The 20,501-nt window shown below is 34.4% G+C and overlaps 1 protein-coding gene across 1 annotated transcript; it reads right to left on the reverse strand.

The window, feature by feature from the left end:
* Positions 1-500: 500 nt before the first annotated feature.
* Positions 501-19,401, reverse strand: LOC126828030 (uncharacterized). The gene is made up of 18 exons (XM_050557612.1): positions 18,811-19,401; positions 18,217-18,293; positions 17,781-17,886; positions 16,320-16,394; positions 15,035-15,123; positions 10,737-10,810; positions 9,913-10,073; positions 9,253-9,311; positions 8,712-8,798; positions 8,333-8,393; positions 6,683-6,770; positions 6,005-6,171; positions 4,332-4,457; positions 3,490-3,550; positions 2,528-2,628; positions 1,933-2,001; positions 1,062-1,196; positions 501-668 (listed from the first exon to the last, which is right to left on the reverse strand). The coding sequence occupies exons 1-18, from the start codon at positions 19,399-19,401 to the stop codon at positions 501-503; spliced, it is 2,295 nt and encodes a 764-aa protein (XP_050413569.1).
* Positions 19,402-20,501: the final 1,100 nt, after the last annotated feature.

The following is a 20,501-nucleotide window of genomic DNA, read 5'->3' on the forward strand; positions in this document are numbered from 1 at the left end:
CGCTTTATACAAATGAGTATTTAGGGGAATACAAACCCGAACCCTAACCCTAACCCTTTTAAGAGAAGTAAAAACTAAATTAGACCCAAGTTCAGTCTTTTAAAAAGGGTTAGGTTAGGGTTCGGGTTAGTTATCCCCAAAATTCTCATTTATATAAAGCAGCCATTTTGGACTCCGGAAGCACCCGAACCTCGATAAACTACTAGAAGGTTTTATTTGTACCGTGCGGTAAGGACGGCCAGCCCTCGATAAACTACTAGAAGGTTTTATTACTCAACAAATACCGTCTCGAAGTATGTAATAAAATCTAATAGGTTGTCCAATTTGCAAACCGTGGGACGTTAAACACAATTTCTTTTCATTTTCAATTTGCGAACCATTCTTGTCCGTTCCCAATCTGTGCGCTAGTTTTGAAGAATGGAATGCGACTGAACGTCACATATAAATATTATTAGATAACATAAGCCACAATAACAATGAATTGGTTTGAAACCTTTTATTCAATATGTTGCTATTTTGGGTAAAATATATCGAGAATTAGCCGGACCTCGTTTTTTCAGCTTAATACATTTGATAACTTCATAGATTTCTTCCTTCTTATGTTGTTGCCACTGGTATTTGTGTTCAAGTTTACTTTGAAGATCAGCCTCAGACGGGTAGGGGTAAACCTTAAACAGAAATGTTTTGTTTTTGTTTTAGTTTTATTCTAAATGTTTACATTAGCCTTAAATGTTTAGCCCAATTTTAGATGGATTCGCGGTGGTTCGGTGAGTAACGCGCTGACTCATAGTGTTGGCAGAGAAAGTTACTAGTTTAGTCTTGTCAGGGATGTATGGCGGAGGGCCTGACAAGGAACAGCATGTAGTTGTTTTGATGCGACGGAAAACCGAGGTCCCATGTACACATTGGCGTAGGCCTACACGTAAAAGACCCCTGACAGTTTGAATTAAAATAAGAGTAGGCAAACATATTACACTGTAGCCTGACTGGAGCATAACGCAGAACGTTAAACCCCTTTTCAATTTATTTCATTTCCAATTTTTAGAACATTTCACTCTTACCTTTTCTCGCAATTTTGTGAGGAAAGCATGAGACGCGTGTTGCATGTAAAACTTTTTATTGATCATAATACACTCGACACCTCGACTGACCAGTATAAATTGCGGCTGATCTTCAAAAAATAAATCCTGTATACCCTGTAAATAATAATATGAACATGTTGTTAATATACCATTTTCGTTACCCCTGTCTTGTGGGTCCACAATTCTTGTAATTTTGAGATTTTTAAAGTTAAAACTGCCCTTGATTGTTCGACTAACCTGAAAGATATACTATATTGAAATTCTGAGTTACAAAGTGTTAACATCTTGTAAAGACACTACAGAAGAGAGGAACCCAATATAGCACACCAGTACTATATGGAGATATTGTGCCTGTCAATAAAATCTTTTAAACACTTTAGAGGTTAGAGTTGTTAGAGTTTTTGAGAATTATGTATTCAGATGTGCTGGACTTGCTTGGACTTGTAATGCGAACGTGGTGGGTTTATGTCTGCTCTTTCTAAATTGTCCTATCCGTTGAAGGTCGTGACGCGAACGCCATATCATCGGGGTGTGGGCTATTCAACGTTATGTCACGCTTTATAGGCCATTGACCTTCCTGTTAAGTGGTTTCCTGAAATATCCATTTGTTTAAATACGTCCTACAAAAGAGATCGATTTTCCTTGAAATATACTTCCGCACATTTGAGAATTTTTATGTAAACATTTAATTTTTGCCTCCTACTAGATGACTACCCACACACAATTTGTAGTAGGAATCAATGGTTGATCTATTCAAACATACTTCCTATACTATCATTTTCCTTTATACACATCCTGATTTTTGCATGATTAAAAATTGGTTTGAATCTTAGTATAAAAACATGCTTACAAAAACTCCACCTTTGATAAGGTTCTGTATACTAACAAACGTTGGTACATCTGGTGGGGTTTCAACTCTCTGAACACAACAAAACCAGAACAAAATGAGATTACGTGTGATTTATCAATGAAGGGAAATTCACCCAGAACAATCTAGATAAAATACTGCATTGTTTAAACAATTTCGTATGTTTCAAGATATATTTCGTACACCATTAAAGGCTACATTGGAATTAAAAATCCAAGACCTATACTGAATCTGACAGACGTTGCTCTGCCGCTCTTTCCAGGGGACATACTGACCCCACTTCCAAAAACGACAGCTTGCAAGTAACGTGGTGGACACCAGTAATGGCCACATTGGAAATCAAAATTCAAGAGCTATAATGAACCTGGCAGATGTTACTCTGCCGCTCTTTCCACGCGTCCAGTTACTAACACCACACTTCCAAAAATGTCACCCTGCGAGCACCGTGGCGGAGATCAATCGGTCATGCGAAGGGAATATTTTTCGGAGACTCCTACCCGGACAATACCTAATACGATTTAGTCGTTGTGGAACAATTTACAGTTATTATCATTATTCATAAGAAAATGTCCCATACCTTGGAATGAGAAATACAAGAATTAGATAATTCACGACTAGGTGGTTTACTTTCACCACAATCAGATGTCTCTTGGTGTACACTATTTTTACTTTCAAAAACTAAAATATAAAAATACAACATGAATGCAAAGTGGTACCAAGTGTTCATTAAGCAGTATTTATTCAAACACCACCAGAGCCGAGTTACTAAAAATTCAGATCAAACCCCGTATGGTTTTATGCCCACTCGGCACAAACAGCTATGCCATTTCCTGACCAATATATGATTCATTTTTATTTCAATAATTCGTTTGCGGTAGGGGTCTTTAGCAGTGGGAGAAAACACACGAGGTTGAACAGGCGACTCTACTTCTTGTCACGTAAATGCTGGGAATCGAAACCACACCGCTTGACTCAATGGCAGACCCAATGATCTTAAGCGCACACTTGAGGCCATTCAGCCACCCAACTGCCCATTACCGCCCACAACAAAATGAAATAGATAAAGTTGTGACAAATAAGTGCATACACATGTCGATATCAAACTTATTTCAAGCAAACCCTAAATCAAACAGTAAAGAAAATAAAGACATTTCATCCAACTATTCGAACCCCGCAAAATGTTCGGTAATTTGCCCTATAGAGATGACCTCAACATACGATTTAACCGGTCCTAAATTTGAATGGGAAACAACTTCTACTTCCATGGTTAATTCTGCTGCCTGCATGATGTTCAAGTAGAAATTCAAATACGCCGGAAGATACCATTTATCGATGAACTGTGAGTGAGATGCAGTGATGAATAGCATTTCCAATGGAGCAAAATAGAACGTTATGCCACATTCCAAAGACAATAAGGGTATTATATATATCCAGCTTGCATCACCTTGACCCAGTGTCCGTAGCAAGGCAGATTTATACAAACCTATATACAAAACCTCAAGTACCCCTATATTCATTTAAAAAACTACAATGACATACCTGATCCCCTCACTTCAACAGTACTAGGGTGGGATGAATTAGAACTCGACATATATGGTCGCTAAAATTCAATGACATGAAATATTACATTAATATAGGTCTAAAGAGGTGCATACCTTCAGTATAATTACTCCGAATATAACGACATTACGTGTACGAAATTACACGAAATTCGAACTCAACCATCATAAGTGTATAACTGTGATATATTCACGCGAATATCGAAAGGAAACAAGATATATGCGTTATAAACATGCATTGCAAATTTCATCAAAATTGGGTCAAAATTGAAACCTCTAGAGTGTTTACAAGCTAAAACGTGATTATTCGTACAATCAGGATCCATAATCCATGAAGTTATTGTCCGATACATGCCAATATCGAAAGGACGGGATATCTTTAGGAGATAGGCTTATATTTCAAGTTTCGTCAAAATCGGATAAAAATTGTGACCTGTAGAGTGTTCACAAACAAATTGTGTACGGACGGACAGGGGCGACGACAATATACGTCCACATGAAAATGTGGGCGTATAAAACCTATTGTACAAATACATTATGCAATTCTTGTCCGCCTCATACAGCAAGACTAAATAAACATTATCAATTCCATATTAAAATGGAAGCAGAATATATTCTTCTAAAAGTATAGGTTTTTTGACTAAAATCGTCGAAATGGGACTAAAAATGACGGTCAACTAGATTCGTGACTGTTCTTACGCGGAGTTAACTGTAGGCAGACAACGTTAAGTTTCGTGTAATCTTGAAGTATAGAATGCGATTTTTTTTTGTTTCAGATCGGCGTGTTATTTTATTCATATTTTCATGTTTATAATGGTTTACCCGTTGGAGTAGCTTTTCAATATTAGATAATTTTCCACTGGCTTCTCTTGTAATAGATTTGTCTGTAAGTCGTGATGAACCCTGGGATATCAGTACTGGTCTGGAAAGAGTGGTGTCTTTTAGTTCCTGACAAAAATATGAACTTCCATCATTTAACAATATGTACAGATCGAATTATTTATAACCAACCAGTTAAAGCCCCCCCCCCCCCCACACACACACACCCTCCCTCATGCATTTGTATCTGGCAAGGGCTCACTAGCATGGACTGGTACAAATTCATATGTGGCCCTTTTCATATTCACATATATAGTCATTGAGGAAAATCTTGTGGAAAGGATTGGTCGATTTATGTACGATAAAATAAAACTCGTGCTCCTATGCCACAATTATCAGATCATGGACTCCATCATTCCGCTTAACCTTATCTTCAATATGAACTGGAGGCGTTCCCTAGATATCGGATTACTACGTAAAATACCCCAATGACAGTTGGTGTTCGAAATAAGAGTGGGCAGTAGCGCCGCTGTCAGGGCAAAATTTCGCCCGTAGCACACTGCATGGCGTATGCTCGTCTTCATTGGCTCGGATGGAGCAGAAATGTAGGACGTTAAGCCGAACTCATTTTATAATTAATTATTTCTACTATATAATTGTGATGGGTGGGGTTGCTATGGATTAGATTCACGTTTTAAAATGTCAACAGTTTGTTCAAATTATTTATATGCTTCCAAAGTGTAGCGGTGTCAATCACATTATTAAATCATTATCATAACCATAACAGAAATTGGTGGATGGAGTTGGCTTTATTAAACCAAATAACTGCGGTTGTTCACTTATCTATCATGAAGACTATACCCAACGTTTCGTGAAAGGGCAATCCAAAACTTGTAGTAAAGCTATTGGAGCGAAATTCACGATATAACTCTTAACCACATAAGTAATGTGCATCAAGTGGGCACAAAAACAAACCCAACTTTTCTATAGTAAATTTTTGCGTAAAATACGTTGTCGAGTGGTATTCTGGTAATCAGTCCGCCGTTGGGGCTAATTTCACCTTTGTTCTTTGTGACGCCGGGGGTCAAAAGGTCAAATATTCCGTTTTTACACTAACAAGATTTAAAAAGCAATAAAATTTCAGCGTAAAATATAAAAACTAAAGCGAAACCTGTTCTAATTAATAATAGGAACATTTAAAATTTATCTTTGGGTGGTCTTAGCACCGTACTTTGGAACGTCGAAAAAGATATTGCATAACAGAACCAAACACTTCGAAACCTGTTTCAAAAATACGTAAAAACTGTCAAATCGAAATCTCTCCGATTTAGTTTAACAACGATTGTTATACATAATGAAACTAGTTGTCCGAAAAAAAACAAGTGAATAGTTTAACGGTTGGACTTCAGCAAGCTTACATGTCTATTGAAAAAGTGATTACTTTCGATCACTTCGGCATGTTTTTATGATACAAGAATGGCTGCGCATTCACCTTCAGTGCAAATGACTTGGCAATGTATTCTACGCAAAATTTTACTATAGAAAAGTTGGGTTTGGTTTTGTGCCAAATTGATGGACCCCCACCCCCCTCCCGCACTGAGCCTACAGACTATTAGTTTAAAGAGTCAGAACTAAAACTAGAATTCCACTCCATAGCAACGAAGCAGGCACCTTACCTGTAACGATGTTTGTTCATTTTGTTCATCTTCTATAACAGGTAATAAAGTATTATGTATACGTTGATTAATTTGTTGTAACTGTATAATTTTATCATCAAATGCTACTCGTATTTTCTCTTCGTGACTTATACCAGTATTTTTTTCGGATTTGAATTCATCCTTTACTAAATTTGAAAAGATAGAGAATCCATGATGACCACAAAATGCATTTTATTTTAGAACAAAATTGATCCAGATAATTATTTTAGAGGTTTTTTTTATCAATATTTCAAGATCTATGCCTGGTCGAATGACGTTATTGAATAGGATAAAACCTTTTTGAGCTGTCGTGTCTAGAACACGATACATTACATAGTGTCTAGAAAGTCAATTGACGATAGCGATCTGTTACAACAACAGCAAAAACATGCTGTACAGGCATTTAGCTATAAGAAAACGTTTCTTGGCATACATCAATTTTCAGTTAATCTAATATCAAAAGTGCTAATTCTAAAGTAGGACCCGAACAAAATACTAATCCGGTCAATAACCCCTTTTCAACATCAAAACTATAGTTTTAAACACGTTATGTGTGTAGGTTTACAATTGTTTGTTTTTATTTTATTTCAGAAACACTAAGACCCTTTGCAATCCGAAAACGGATACTGTGTTGTTTTTATAAAAAAAAAACATTACATTTAATTTTCCAGTCTTTATTTTCTTGAATTTTAACAGTTTTAGTAATATCCACCGTCTTTAATTTCTTCATCACATCACAGCTACCCTTCAAAATACAACAAACAAGCTATTATTGTATAATTGATGGAAAAATAGATTAGTGCTTATTATTGCAATGCCCTAACTTACTTATCATTTTCAAGCTACATATGAAATATCCGTTCTCAGAGTTAATGGAAATGCACGGAATATAGAACTCAATTAAACAAAGTCATATCTCATAACTTGAAATAATGTAACTTGACAGCACTATCTAGACTCAGCTACCCTATTAAATGGAGTGCCTCATGCAGTTTTTACTATCGAAATCGTTTATATATTGTTTTTGACGAGTGCCTTTATATAATCGGCTTCGTAAGAATATAGAAACATGTTAGCAAGCAAAGGTGCTCAGTTGGTGCCTATGGGGATACCTGCCACTTGCTGATATATTTCCCCTTCAAATTAAACGATGATATTATCAATTAAGAATTCCAACATCTGAATCATCATGTTGGTGGTGTACTTATTTTGGAATTACACGTACTATGGTACTTAACAAAAGATGTGGAATTGTAGTTAACAATCAGATATTCATATCTAACAGTTCCTGATATCGAAGAAAGGACATTGTTAATATTAAAATACTATTTCAAGGTAGAACAGTCTAACCTTTGTATAGATAAGACTGAAGCAAGTGATCTAGAATATAAAGTAATTCTTCCGAACATTTTAAGATCCACATTTGATTGATACCAGTACGAGAGCATATTTTGTCACGGTATGTTTGAGTATCTTCTTTAACTGCCGTTAGTATAGATGACAATACTTTTGAAAGTGGTTTTGGGGAACAAACGGGGTGAACCTGCTATAAAACATTGTTTGTGGGGATTTTTATGTAGTTTAGGTATCCAATATAACAAGGGCAGGTCTGTATGGGTATCTCCACAGCGGGTGGCAAATGAAGTGAGATCAGATCTTTGATTGGATATAATTCCATATTTACTAAGAGTAGAACGTTTATAAGTAGAACTGTCGATAAGACTCGCCGAAACCTAGTTCTTTGAAGAGACTGTCATAATAATATTGTTTACATATAAACACTATATTATTATTATTGGACGCTTTGTCAGTCGGAACAATGACTTAATTGTCCTGTAAGACGTTGAGATTTCCAACAATGTTAACATTACTGAAAATAGATTTAAGCTTAGTGTCAACTGACAAACGTTGCATGTAAGTTCGTCGTTTTAGTAAACGACTGGTGGACTTAATCCAATCTGAGAGAGTATCAGAGATAACATCTTCCCTCTTGGCCCATGATCTAGCGTAGTCTTGCATCCATAATAAGTTTGCAATTTTGGTCGCATGAAAATGGCTACGGTCCCCGGTATTTGGGTCCTTTAGACAAAATTTCACGTAACTTATAATTTTGAACTATGTTCAAATCACCAGTAACTACATGTCCGAGTAGTTGGTAAAGGAATGACGAAGTAGCGCAAGAACAGGGTAGAGGGTTATCATGTAAGTATTGATGTCAGATAATGCATTTCGTTAATTAAATATTTAATTAAATATTGTCGCTCACATGTGAACTCAAACTATCGTGCATGTTCGAATGATACTTACAGATTTTATGATGAAAACCCAGTCACTTTTCAAACTGTCTTTAACTAAGACGGTTCCTCTTCTATAATTATTGAAAAATAATAAATCAAAACCATATACAATATCGATGTTATATTTCAATCTTCATGTTTTGGATAAACAAAATTCTAAATATCTATCAAATTATTCCTTATTATCCATTGAAGAATACCACTTTCAACACAAATATTATTCTAAAGTTCTGAATATGAAGGGGTTATAACTCTGTGATCGACGATCGTAAAAATTCTCAATTTTGATGACAATATTCGTCAGTAGTACTTATAATAAAAAAAATGTCTTCAGTCATTCAAAAACCAAATAACCAATCAAAATATGATGTGTTTGGGAAATGACTTACTTAAAATAACTGAACATCACATTCTTGGAGCCATCACCGTCATCACTCAAACGTTCGATTGGCCAACCTTTTAGACAGGGTATTGATCTACAAAAATATAAGACAGACTATAATCCGATATGGTAGATTTGTCAGGGATAGTCAAAAATAATCTGAAGTTAATGGAAGGTCAAATTTATTTCAAATAGATCTTGTTCAAAAAAGGTTACACAAAGGATAGTATGTGTGTTTTCAAGTCATTGGCTCTTCCAGGTTAAACAAAAGGGTATATTTTAAACATTTTATGGCTAAATAGACTCGAATATAGTCTAAGGCATATTTTAATTGGTCAGCTATTTAGTTCCCACATTTAAGACCTAGCCACTCTTGTTTCTTTGACTTTTCCGCCAACAGTTGATAATTTTCATATAATTACGATGACGCGAACAATTTACAGTTAATTATTCATTTGTCTACAGAAAAGACTCGGGTGAAATATTATAGGATTAGATTGATTCTGGACTGGGTCGAGGACTCACGGTATAGATGATATTACACATACCTTAGAAAAGGTTCATTCGGGTCTGCCATGCCTCCAACCATAAATATCTCTATAAAATCCTACAAAAACCCCCAAGAATATTCGTTGGATTGGCAACAAACTTTACAGACAAAATACTGTTATATTTCATAAATTGTTGCAGAAAGAATATCCCATCTGGTATGTTATCACCAGGACAAGATGCTATTATATTTAATAAGTTATTGAAAGGGTATCTAATCTGATATTCTATCACCAGGACTTGTTGTAGAAAGAATATCCCATCTGATATGTTATCACCAGGACAAGATACTATTATATTAAATAAATTATTGTAGAAAGGGCATTCTATCACCAGGACAAGATACAGTTATAAATTGTTGTAAAAAGAGTGTCCCATATCCATGTAGTATTCTATCACTCACGAATAATATTTTTTTTATTTTTTTTTTAGATAGAATGAGTAAAGGAATTTTCGCCGATCAAAGCAAGCAAAATATATTACCATCGTTATTAAAGTGCAGTCAAATTCAAAGTCCATATAAACTCAAATGTAGATCATTGTTCAATGTAGAACAAAATCCCACCTGGCGCCTGCTGTACACGAGGTGGGCCATTCCTAATATTTCTGTAACATTCGGCATATTCTAATCTGCGTGGTATTCTGTATTTGTGACTTACGTTATTTGAAAGGACAAGTAATTCTAATGGTTCTTTAGATATAACAGTAGCTTGTCTTCTAGATCTGTTAACAATGGCTAACTCTCCAAAACTATCACCGCGTGTTAAAACAAGGATAGTCTGTGCCATTTGTCTATCTTCATCCATTTCCGACACCAAAGCTATAATGATGAATTTGAATAATCATAATTGGTGATGATATTCCCCGAAAACATTTGCTATTCTTTGATGTAATTCGAAAAAAAACCCTCAAGGTTTCTGAATTGTCTGACTTAATTTGCATTTGCGAAAAATATAAAAAAAATTTAAGGCTTAGTCCACGCTAAAATGTACTCAGATTTATTATTAACAATTTAAAATTAAAATTAAGAAAACAAAATCAAAATACCAACGCTAGATAATCTCCCGGCTGCTTAGAATAAATCGGATTTAAAATCGACCCATCCATTTAGCTCACAGACAAATAAAGATACCGTCCGTCTTGTTACATAGGGAGCAGTTTGGATCGATTGAATGTTTAATTCGTCAGATCTATGTAAATACTGAACGGAATTAAACCTCTTTTAGACTGATATTCCCATCAAAGATTCAACTTTCGCAATATAGTAGATTGCAAGGGATTCTGTGGCGCTACAATCACACATATAAAAACTAACTAACTTGAATTACAACTAGTCGGGCATCTTTACACAAAATAAGATCATGGCAAATACATATGTCTCTCATATTTTCACAGAAAGTCAAAAATGTAACAGTACGTTCTGTAGGCCTAACCGTTAACGTAGAAAACTAAGTTACATGGCGTCTATAATCCCAATACTTACCAGATCCAGATAAGATAAAATAGAATCCCATTGGAACATGACCTTCTCGTACAATAACTCTCTTAGATTCAAATCTGTAACACATGCAAAGAAAACAATGAAATTAGGAGGCTTGCGACATCCCACAAGTTGGCCACAAGATCCCCTGGGGTCTTTCCGTCTGATAGAATCACGAATCGTCGTACTTTACAATACCCGACCAATGAATGAGACCACGAATCGTGGTGGAGTTTCCCAGAAACCCTACTTAAGCAGTGGCGAAGTCATGAGAACCAAAGGTCTTTGTAATATATTATTGGCATTTTACATGACCAGCGACTGACCCAATCTGCCGCAAATATCGCTTCAGCCATACCCGGAAATACTTGGTTCGCCATGTTTGGGAAACTTTGGTGCTTTCCTGTTAAAATATGTATAAAAGAACGAATTTTAACGTATTATGTTTCCTGGTTATTAAATTATCTAGTATACAATTGTAGTTATGCCAGGACTGGATTAGTTAATTTAGTAACAGATTATCGGACTATCTCCGCTATCCGTTACTGGCTGATCCTATACACAAGTAATAGGCTTTTCCCATCTCGGTTCTAAGGCTATTTTGGAATTCTTATTTTTCACAGTGATTCTTCTTTGTTCGCCAAAAGGAATCATTTCTTGCCACATCCGACACCAATTTATAATAATCCAATACTATTTTCATGTTGAATTTAGCGATCCAAAAACACAAACAAGATTCGTTTGAATCGACCCGCCATTAAGTATTAGCCATTAAGCATAATAAGTAAATGCTTATAGGCCCTATAATATAATGGGGGCACCGCAGAATTTCTGTTTTGTTAGATAACAACTTTAAATATTTGATTTAAAAATTAATTAAGAACTTTTGATCGTTTATGTCTCTTCTTTTTTAAAAGATACATTATGGAAGATTAGATAAAGAGCTGACAGTTCACACTACAAGAGTTAAAAACTAGATAATGTAAAGGGAATTTGCTGAAAATTTCAGTCAAATTGATCCACTCTGATCATCATTACTAAAGTCGGTACGGTAAAAATCTTAGTCTTGATTATCCATTTCATGATTAAATCATGAATGAAAGTTGAGCAGCAAATCGGATCCTAATCCAGTAAATATCACAGGCTAGCGATGACATCGAGAGTTGATTATGGTCTGGATAAGTTAATTAAACATACATTATGCAAGAGCTAAATCTGCCTATTTCAGGTCTTTCTTTAGGCCTGAAATGTTTTCTAAATTATTAATTAGACATTAGTTAACTTATCCAGGCCATAATCAACTCTCGATGGCATCGGATTTCTCCGATTTAAAAATAGATTTAAAGATACATTATTGGAGATTTTTACAGAGAATTGGCTATTCTTGCCACAACAGTTCAAAAGTAGATGATGAAAGAAGAATATTTTGAAAATTTCAGTCAAATTACTTTATTCTGAACATAGTTATCATCGTTGTAATTTTTTACTAGAAATGGTAGTGAAATGCGCCTTCACCGTGGCTGATCGTTTGATTGACAGGCGTTAACTCCACCTACATATCTCGATTATCAAGTAAAGTTTTCAATGGCATGCGGAAACGCTCTACAGCGGCCTCGCTAAGTACACTCTATCATTTAGCCTCGATCTAACTGATGTATTCTCATCAGGATGCGCCATATTTGAATTAATTGATAAGTTAAATCCTATTTAAATCCGAGCTGTAGCCGAGCCATCCGTGGGTCTACAGAGTTGATTTTGGGCTTGTTGTTTAAATAAAGATCTAATTTATAATTTCTATAACATCTGAAGCCTAAATTAAAACTTGCAATAATCAGATTTTGCTCTTGCATAATGTATGTTTAATCTAAAATTGGAGGAGCGAGACTTCGCTTCGAACAACTAGTACGGTGGTTAAATTTATTGCATACGTCTTGTCAAATATCTTCGCTCGCAATAGAGTAATTTGAATGAAAGACCTGAAATAGGCAGATTTAGCTCTTGCATAATGTATGTTTAATGTTACCTGCTTTGTCTCAATTAATAATAACAATATTTTCCAATTTACTGGAATTTTGTTATATCGAAAAATAACAATTTATTTTATGTTTTATTATTGTTTATATTTTGATTTACATATAATGGAGGCACCAAAATCTTCTAAGTGCTTAGTTCATAATGTTTAGTAAATGATAAGTAATAAACAGTACGTATCGCTATCGTAATACGATAAGTAACAAAAATATCACTTTTAAACAAAATTTTACCGTTGATATATGAAAGACAAGTGAAAAGGATGAATTCAAGTAGCTACACGAGGAAAGTTGTTGCATGGGATATGTTTCGAGTCAACCGAGAGCCACATAAAACTATGTGTGTAGTTGAAATATTGCAAAATCATTTTTAATTCGCGACATCTTTTGACAGTTAGGTATATAATTGTTGGTATGTTTATGCAGCTGTAGATAGTAAAGATTGTGTTTAAAACTTGATCTATCCTAACTTTCATCTCTCTGTCGATTAAATCTTACGTAAAGATGGTCATTTAACCTCGGGTAGTCGGTTTGTGTAAATTTAATCTTTGATTTCTTTACCATTAAAGATTCTCATGCAATCGTATAAAAAGAATTGTTTTTTTTTATTTCTTGAACATCTCCCCTTCAACCCTACAACCTAATCCCCATTACTCAACCAGTAATATTGAAATTACGGACAGAGTTGGAATACGGACGTGTTATTACTTCGCCATCTGTGTTGACTTATTCTCCAATGATTGGCAGCAACATACAAGATAATCGAATCTTGAGCCATTTCTATTGAATTTCCAGTATGGCTACTATCATACTCTAACTCTTCATATTGATTTAAGCTAAAACAAAGAATAGTGATCAGTAATTTGAAAAGCTAAAGAACTTTCGGTAGCAGCCGACAATTTAAAGGAATATTTATACAGAAAATTCCAAAGTAATAAAGTCACATGTTTTCTTTGATTTGTAGGCAGTGGTTATACGAGTTTGATCTAAACTTCTGGAATACAAATTGACTTCTATCATTAGAAAAAAAGAATTCAGAATGCATACATAAAATGGCTTAATGCAATTTTCTCAGAAGTTGACAAATATTTTTTAAAGGGTTATTAATTTTATTGAAATACAAACTATAAATAAATGTGTCATAGTTTTTGTGTATGCCAACAAAGCATTTATTTTTTCAATTTCGTTTTTAGAATTGGAATTTTCCGGTTGTCGAGTACGTGTATTCTGAGTGGAATAGTTCATGGTTCTGAAATTACTTTTTTTGTAATGACAACCCGTCAAGTAATATTTAGATATCGTAGGTCTACACCCAGACAATATCTATTCCTTTGATTCAAGAACATGGCAACTTTGGCAAGTCTACCAGATTTCGTTTATGTTCGACCGTCTTAAGGAATTTGGAGATATTTAAATGAGGTCTTGGAGTGTATCAATATTACCAGGGTACAAGCGTAACAGATGGTGGCTAAAATCAATGACGTCTGCGTATTGATCACATGGTCAATAAACTGTTAATAGCGCTAAAGTAGTTTGACGGATTTGACAAATTATAAAAAAGTGGAAAGAAATTGAATACGCTAGCTTTGAAAACTCACATATTCTGTCTTATTTTTAGTTTAAATTGAGATAAGAACTGGGTTGGTGATTTCACATTAGTCAAATTGTGTACAACATCGATAGTTAATTTCAAACTAACAAATAAATTTAGTTGGTTACTTCTTTCTGTATTCTTCTTTATATATATCGTCATTTTTTTTATTTATTTCCTGTACATTTTTTGTTGAAATTCGGATTCAGATTTGGAGAATCTACCGAAGTGACAAACCTATAATAGCTGTCCTGTGTTACGTTTTACGCATTAACCGTCTGAAAGCGAAATTAACTGAAATGCAATGGGGTTTAACTTCTGTTCTGCTCCGCCAGGGGTTCTTTTAAGTGCACGTCAAATTGCCAATGTTTACGCGGTACAATACGTTGTCTCTTGACAGGACTTCAATCCTACACCAGTGACAAGAGGTGGCCACGCCAAAAGATCCGGATGAACTTTCTCGGCCAACACCGGGATCGAAAACGGGATTCCAGTCTGAAAGCACATGAATGGAATGGAGTTCAATGTCTCTCGAAGACACCACTTGGATCCTTTCGAGACAAACATATGGTAATTTGTATTCCAACAGTTACGTGGTCGAATTCTAGTACTGTGTACAACAGCAATGTACAAAACTGGGTATAATATTTTTACTATAATAAATACAGTACAACACTTACTCTTCATACCAACCCTTTTTAGCAATCAGTTTTCTCATTCTTGAAGGATAAGTTGCTACGGATTTATAATTACCTAAAGCAACTTGAACCTGAAAAGAGAAAGTTATAAAGGCTTATAATCTTTAAGTCCTTTTTTTCATTTGGTTAACATTTTAGATTTCTTCTGAATTGAATGCTCGCGTCCACGCAGATTCAGTTAGTAAAATATTACCACAGAATGATTTAAAAGTATAATCAAGTATGTGAAATATCTAATACTTTAGAGACATAAGATCTATTTTAAGCCCATTTTGGTATACATGTCCATGTTAATGAAGACATAGAGAGTCTCACAGTATCGTTATTTCCACCCGAAAGAATGTGCCCGTTTAGCCTTAATTCTACGTACATACTCCCAAAATGCGTATCATTTTATACTGTCATGATCAATCCCATTATATGAGACGCTCACAAGAGACAGTATCCGGGTATGGTTGTGGAGAATATGAATTGTTATATAAAAGCACATGGAGAGAGAGAGAGAGAGAGATAACAGATACACGGCTGAATTTCTGCTCAGTTATATAGAGGTATGACTCGTGTTTTCCTTTGGCGTTCGTCACTTCCGATTCAGGAAACCTGTATTACTCAGCTATCTTAGCAATGATCTCTGTGTTAAAATTATATTTGGAATGTGTTTAACCATCTGTGATAATAACTGGCAGCAATATTGTCCTTTAATAAAATGAAGTTTGATTAAGTGTAATGGGTGACCTGTTAAAATCACAATACCACAGGTCATAGACATGGTTATCAAAACACAACTGAAAATGTTCGGTAAACCAAACAAAACCGGAAGTTCTTATTTCTTCGAAATATTACCGCAGTGCTTAAGATATATTTGAACGTCTCTATAAATTCGACAGTTCATTAATGCCCAGTGATGTACTTTAGAGAAATATTTCAGTATCGTGTCGAAAAAAATAAGGTTTAAAGTTTTATAAAATATCCTACATTGCTTAATTTTGATGGTCACCGATTACGAAGATTATTAATCATTAAAAATGTTCCACCTGAAAATGATTAGGTAAAGAAAGATGCCATTAAAAATAATTCTATGTGGCAAATAGATACTTTTAACAAATTGCCCATGTGATTTCTTTATGAGAACAATAATATTATGATGTTTTCGCATAAATTTTGTTGAGGATTTACAACAATCTTGCGGTGTCATCATACTATCCCATAGACAGTAGAGTATAATTTCCCAGTAACAATTGTTGTTTTAATATATAAGTTTGCTTACATAGCGTAGTTCAGCTGGGGTTCTTTCTGTTGATCGTTTTCGGAGTATCCTTTTTGCTTCTTGTGACAGACTAGCCTGCATAAATAAAAGAGAAAAATTCAGAATGAAACTAATCTAAGAGCTATAGATTTTTTGACCTCATCTATAATCTATAATTCAAATCCCATAATAGTTCCTAGTTTGATGCTCAGGGGTTATGACGGAAATCTGGGGTGTTCCCGGAATGCCGACATACTTTGATATCATATTTTGCCACTAATCGAGAGTTAATCAAAGAACGATGTTTTTCTTACTTAAAACAAGAACGATGTTTTTCTCACTTAAAATATGAAACTGAATTGGTTGTAACAAATATAGCTTTTATTAAGTAACATTAAATAATTTACGTTAGATATACAGGATATAAAATACAATAATTTACACATTATAACATTCTACAACTCAACTAAATAATTGTTTCATACTGATTAACACTTAAAGACCCTTTTAATAAGGTCAGTTCTTGAATCAAGCTGTCGATATTTCTTTATTCGAGGCCTTTTGGCTCATTAACGTTGAACAGTCTCCACTATACCAGAGTGACAAATTTTAAACAGAATGAAGATTTGTGATTAATTCAAGGATTAAGAGTCTGTCGGCATTCCGGGAACAAACCAAAAATCTTCACTTGTCTGATTTAATCTTTATCCTCACATACTAATGAGAATTCGGTTTTAATTGTTCACTACTAAATATTCCTTAAGCACGGTTTGATTCATATCAAATATGTATGTACACTTTCATATTGTTAAATCATAGAGACAGACTATTCAGAAGTTGAATTCACTACATGTAAAGTAATTCGATATCTTTATTTTTAAGTTAAAGGAGCTAAATCGCTAACATTTGGGACCTAGAAATTAACACAAAATTAATGGGTCGCAACTCATATAATACTGTAATTTGAATGTATATAAACTGATTTACATTCAATCGTTTCCGTTTTTACTCTAATTTCAAATCAGTTATGTTCCGTGAAATAAGCCAGCAGTCTCAATCGAATGCAAATTCCCAGCGTCTGGTTATTCCAGTCTACATACGCCGTTTGGTTTGGTGCAATATGTCTAGCCTCGTTCCTGGAGTCTCTTGCTAGAACTGGGGCTGAAACGCATTGTGGTACACGATTCGTGTACCAATGGCAAAATATTTATTTTGTCTTAAATATTGGATATCAGAAGCCCATCTTTTCCCGGTAAGATTACAGCATCAATGTTGTTTTAAATTGACAAATAATTCGTGTTTTCAATGTTGAAGATTTTGGATGATATTGAGTTAGAGACTTAGCTACTTTAACTACAGATGATCGGGTTTCAACCAAGGTTCTCTTTTGAGACCGTGTCTTTTCCATAAATATATTTGTGTTCAATGCAAAATATTGACAACATACAATATACAGGTTAATGATATACTCAAATTACTTACTTCTTTAGTGCCTTTGTATTCAGTGATATCGAACAGAAGATCTTGTTTAGGAGGCTTATCTGACATAAGCTGTAAGGAGTCGATATATCCTAAAACTTGGTGAACTCTAAATAAATAATAATAACTAATCTTTCAACATAATAGTGAAGTCATTAGGTTATGCGAGCTAGTATGGTTTATATAATATAATATTACCCCATACATTTTACTGTATAATTATCACAAAATATTTGATTGTGTATCTCAAGTGGGGCTTTCGGTAGGCCTTGGTGATATCTTTTTCCCATATATCGCCTGGCCAAAAGAACAATTGAAACACCTTTCTAAGCTTCTTACCCTTGGCTTAACGATGTTTCGACACTTTTAATTATCTGTGATTGTTGATTTTATTTTTATCAAAAATTAATTCATATTAAAACTTTTAAGTCAAACCTACTTTGTGGCGTGAATTTTCCAAGATCTGAAAAATACAACCAGGAATTTGGCCAACCGTCGAAATCTTTTACTGCCATTCTGAAATTTAAAATTTCAAACAAACATTCCACAATGTAACCAAACATTGACTTACGTGAAGTAGCATGCATTTGTTAATATATTGTTATAATATGCAAAATTTTCAAACACAATATTCACCTTATTAGATATAATCAAATTAGATAGAAGAGCTCTCAAACTGAAATTCTTGGGTAAAGGAAGTGTGTGATTTTTTACAAGAATATTCACCATTTGGTAAAAGAATTTGATTATTCATGTACTGATAAATATATATCATGAACTTAGATATACTTGTATATCAGTAGCCTAGCCTATTCTATACAAATATGTAAATTTGGACACCATTTATTCATGATCAACAAATATAATATAGAATTGTATATACGTAATTCTATAAAATTGCGTAATTTGAGCAGTGTTTATTTACAATCAACAAATATAAAGTGACATATTTTAATGTTTTGAATAAAATAAAACCAAGTACGAAAAATCTAAACCATAAGACAGAATTCGAACACACAAGTACAATTTATACCTGTTTCTTTTTTCGTCGACGACTGACTTTCACCGGTTCTGGAGAAATAATATCCTGAGAACGTTTACTATGTAACCAGGTTAAAGCTCTTGCCTTGGAAGCAAACTTCTTTTTTTCTGGTGGTATCGGTGGTAAAACAGATTCCGACGATGATTCATCTGCTGAGGAATCGTTATCAAAACTAGTTTTACGTTGAAACGAAACTAGTGTTCTTGCTGTAAGACTTCCCCTTCTAGAACTATTTGCTAAATATTTCAAAACTTTCTTTTCGTCACTTTGCGCAAATTCTTCTTTTGTTATTGTCTTTTTCTTGGGTAAATCGATGCCCATTTTTAATAAAGTTTGTAACATTTTCATTTTACGGAGATCATTTGGCGAGAGACACGTGTCATCCGTTCCAGATGACGTACTCATAACACTAGTGTTTCTAGAACTTCGCGTTTTCTGAAATGATCTCTGGTTATCCAAATTGGCAGCATTCAATCTTTGTGTTGTTAGAACTGGTAGAGAAGCACTGTACTGGTGTTTAAACGAAATGTTTAAAGAATTCAACCGGCGACGATTCATCAAGTCTTTTCTCAGAACAGCCATCATCCTTTTACGCTTAGTACGCGCCGATTTAACTCCTCCACGCCTGCTCTTCGGCATTTCATACACTGATCTCCTTTGTACCATCGCAATTTCAAGAATTTTATATATCACTAGAATATTAAATCCACCAAATCCCACTGTTCAATTTCTTATGTTAAACTTTATTGTCCCATGTTTTGGATTTACAACTCGGTCTGTGTTCGGTTGACAAATGATCACAGAAATCTTAAAAATTACATTAACTTCGGCTTTGTCGCTTGGGCATAATAACCTCGCCGAAGTAATTGATATGTCGTAAGTCTGGTATTATAAACTAAGTAGGGAACAATATAACTAATGAAGCGATGATTAAACAATCCCTCTGTATTATCGAGTTACTTAATCTAGTAAAACCTTTTTAATGTATAAAGATATAAATCATTGTCTACATTATCAAGTCGAAAAAGTACCTATATTATGTATGTAAAAAAATTACTTGTGGATATCCAGTAACTTTGCTACTGGGGAAAGAGGGTGAACTTCTGACCTCTCCAAAAATGTAGTGGTGTCTCATTTTACTCATGTATAACACTACTACACAGTAGTCGAGTTAAATGTGAAGAACTCTTCTAAATCATATTTACTTATGTCATTAGTTGTTTTTTCTACCAATAAGAAAAGAGGATATTATCAGAGTTAAACTAAGTGGGATATGTCAATATTTTATAATACTTAAAACTTCGTTAATCTATATTGCTGGATAAATATTGTACCTCCACTACTCTATCGAAAGATTGCTTACATATTTAGATGTCTCACACAATTCAATTTTAACGACACGTAATGGTTCTAAATTGTTTCTTCCAAGTAATGTCACTAGAAATACCTAATTAAAATGTAATGTAATGATTACTTTAAGAAAAAAATCTAGATTGCTCCACTCGGCTGGTCAAGTTAATTTTCTTTTATATCACACTGAGCTGCCAATGCATTACATGTATATACAGGGGCGTGTACAACGAAACTTCAAACCAAATTTAAAAATGGTTTTCGGAGAATACGGAGTAACTATGGAACAGAAGTTCGCGGAACGCAAAATATCGACAGGCTTCATCCTCTCA

Source organism: Patella vulgata, chromosome 7 (genome assembly GCF_932274485.2).
Source record: "Patella vulgata chromosome 7, xgPatVulg1.2, whole genome shotgun sequence".
NCBI classification, from domain to species: Eukaryota; Metazoa; Mollusca; class Gastropoda; family Patellidae; genus Patella; species Patella vulgata.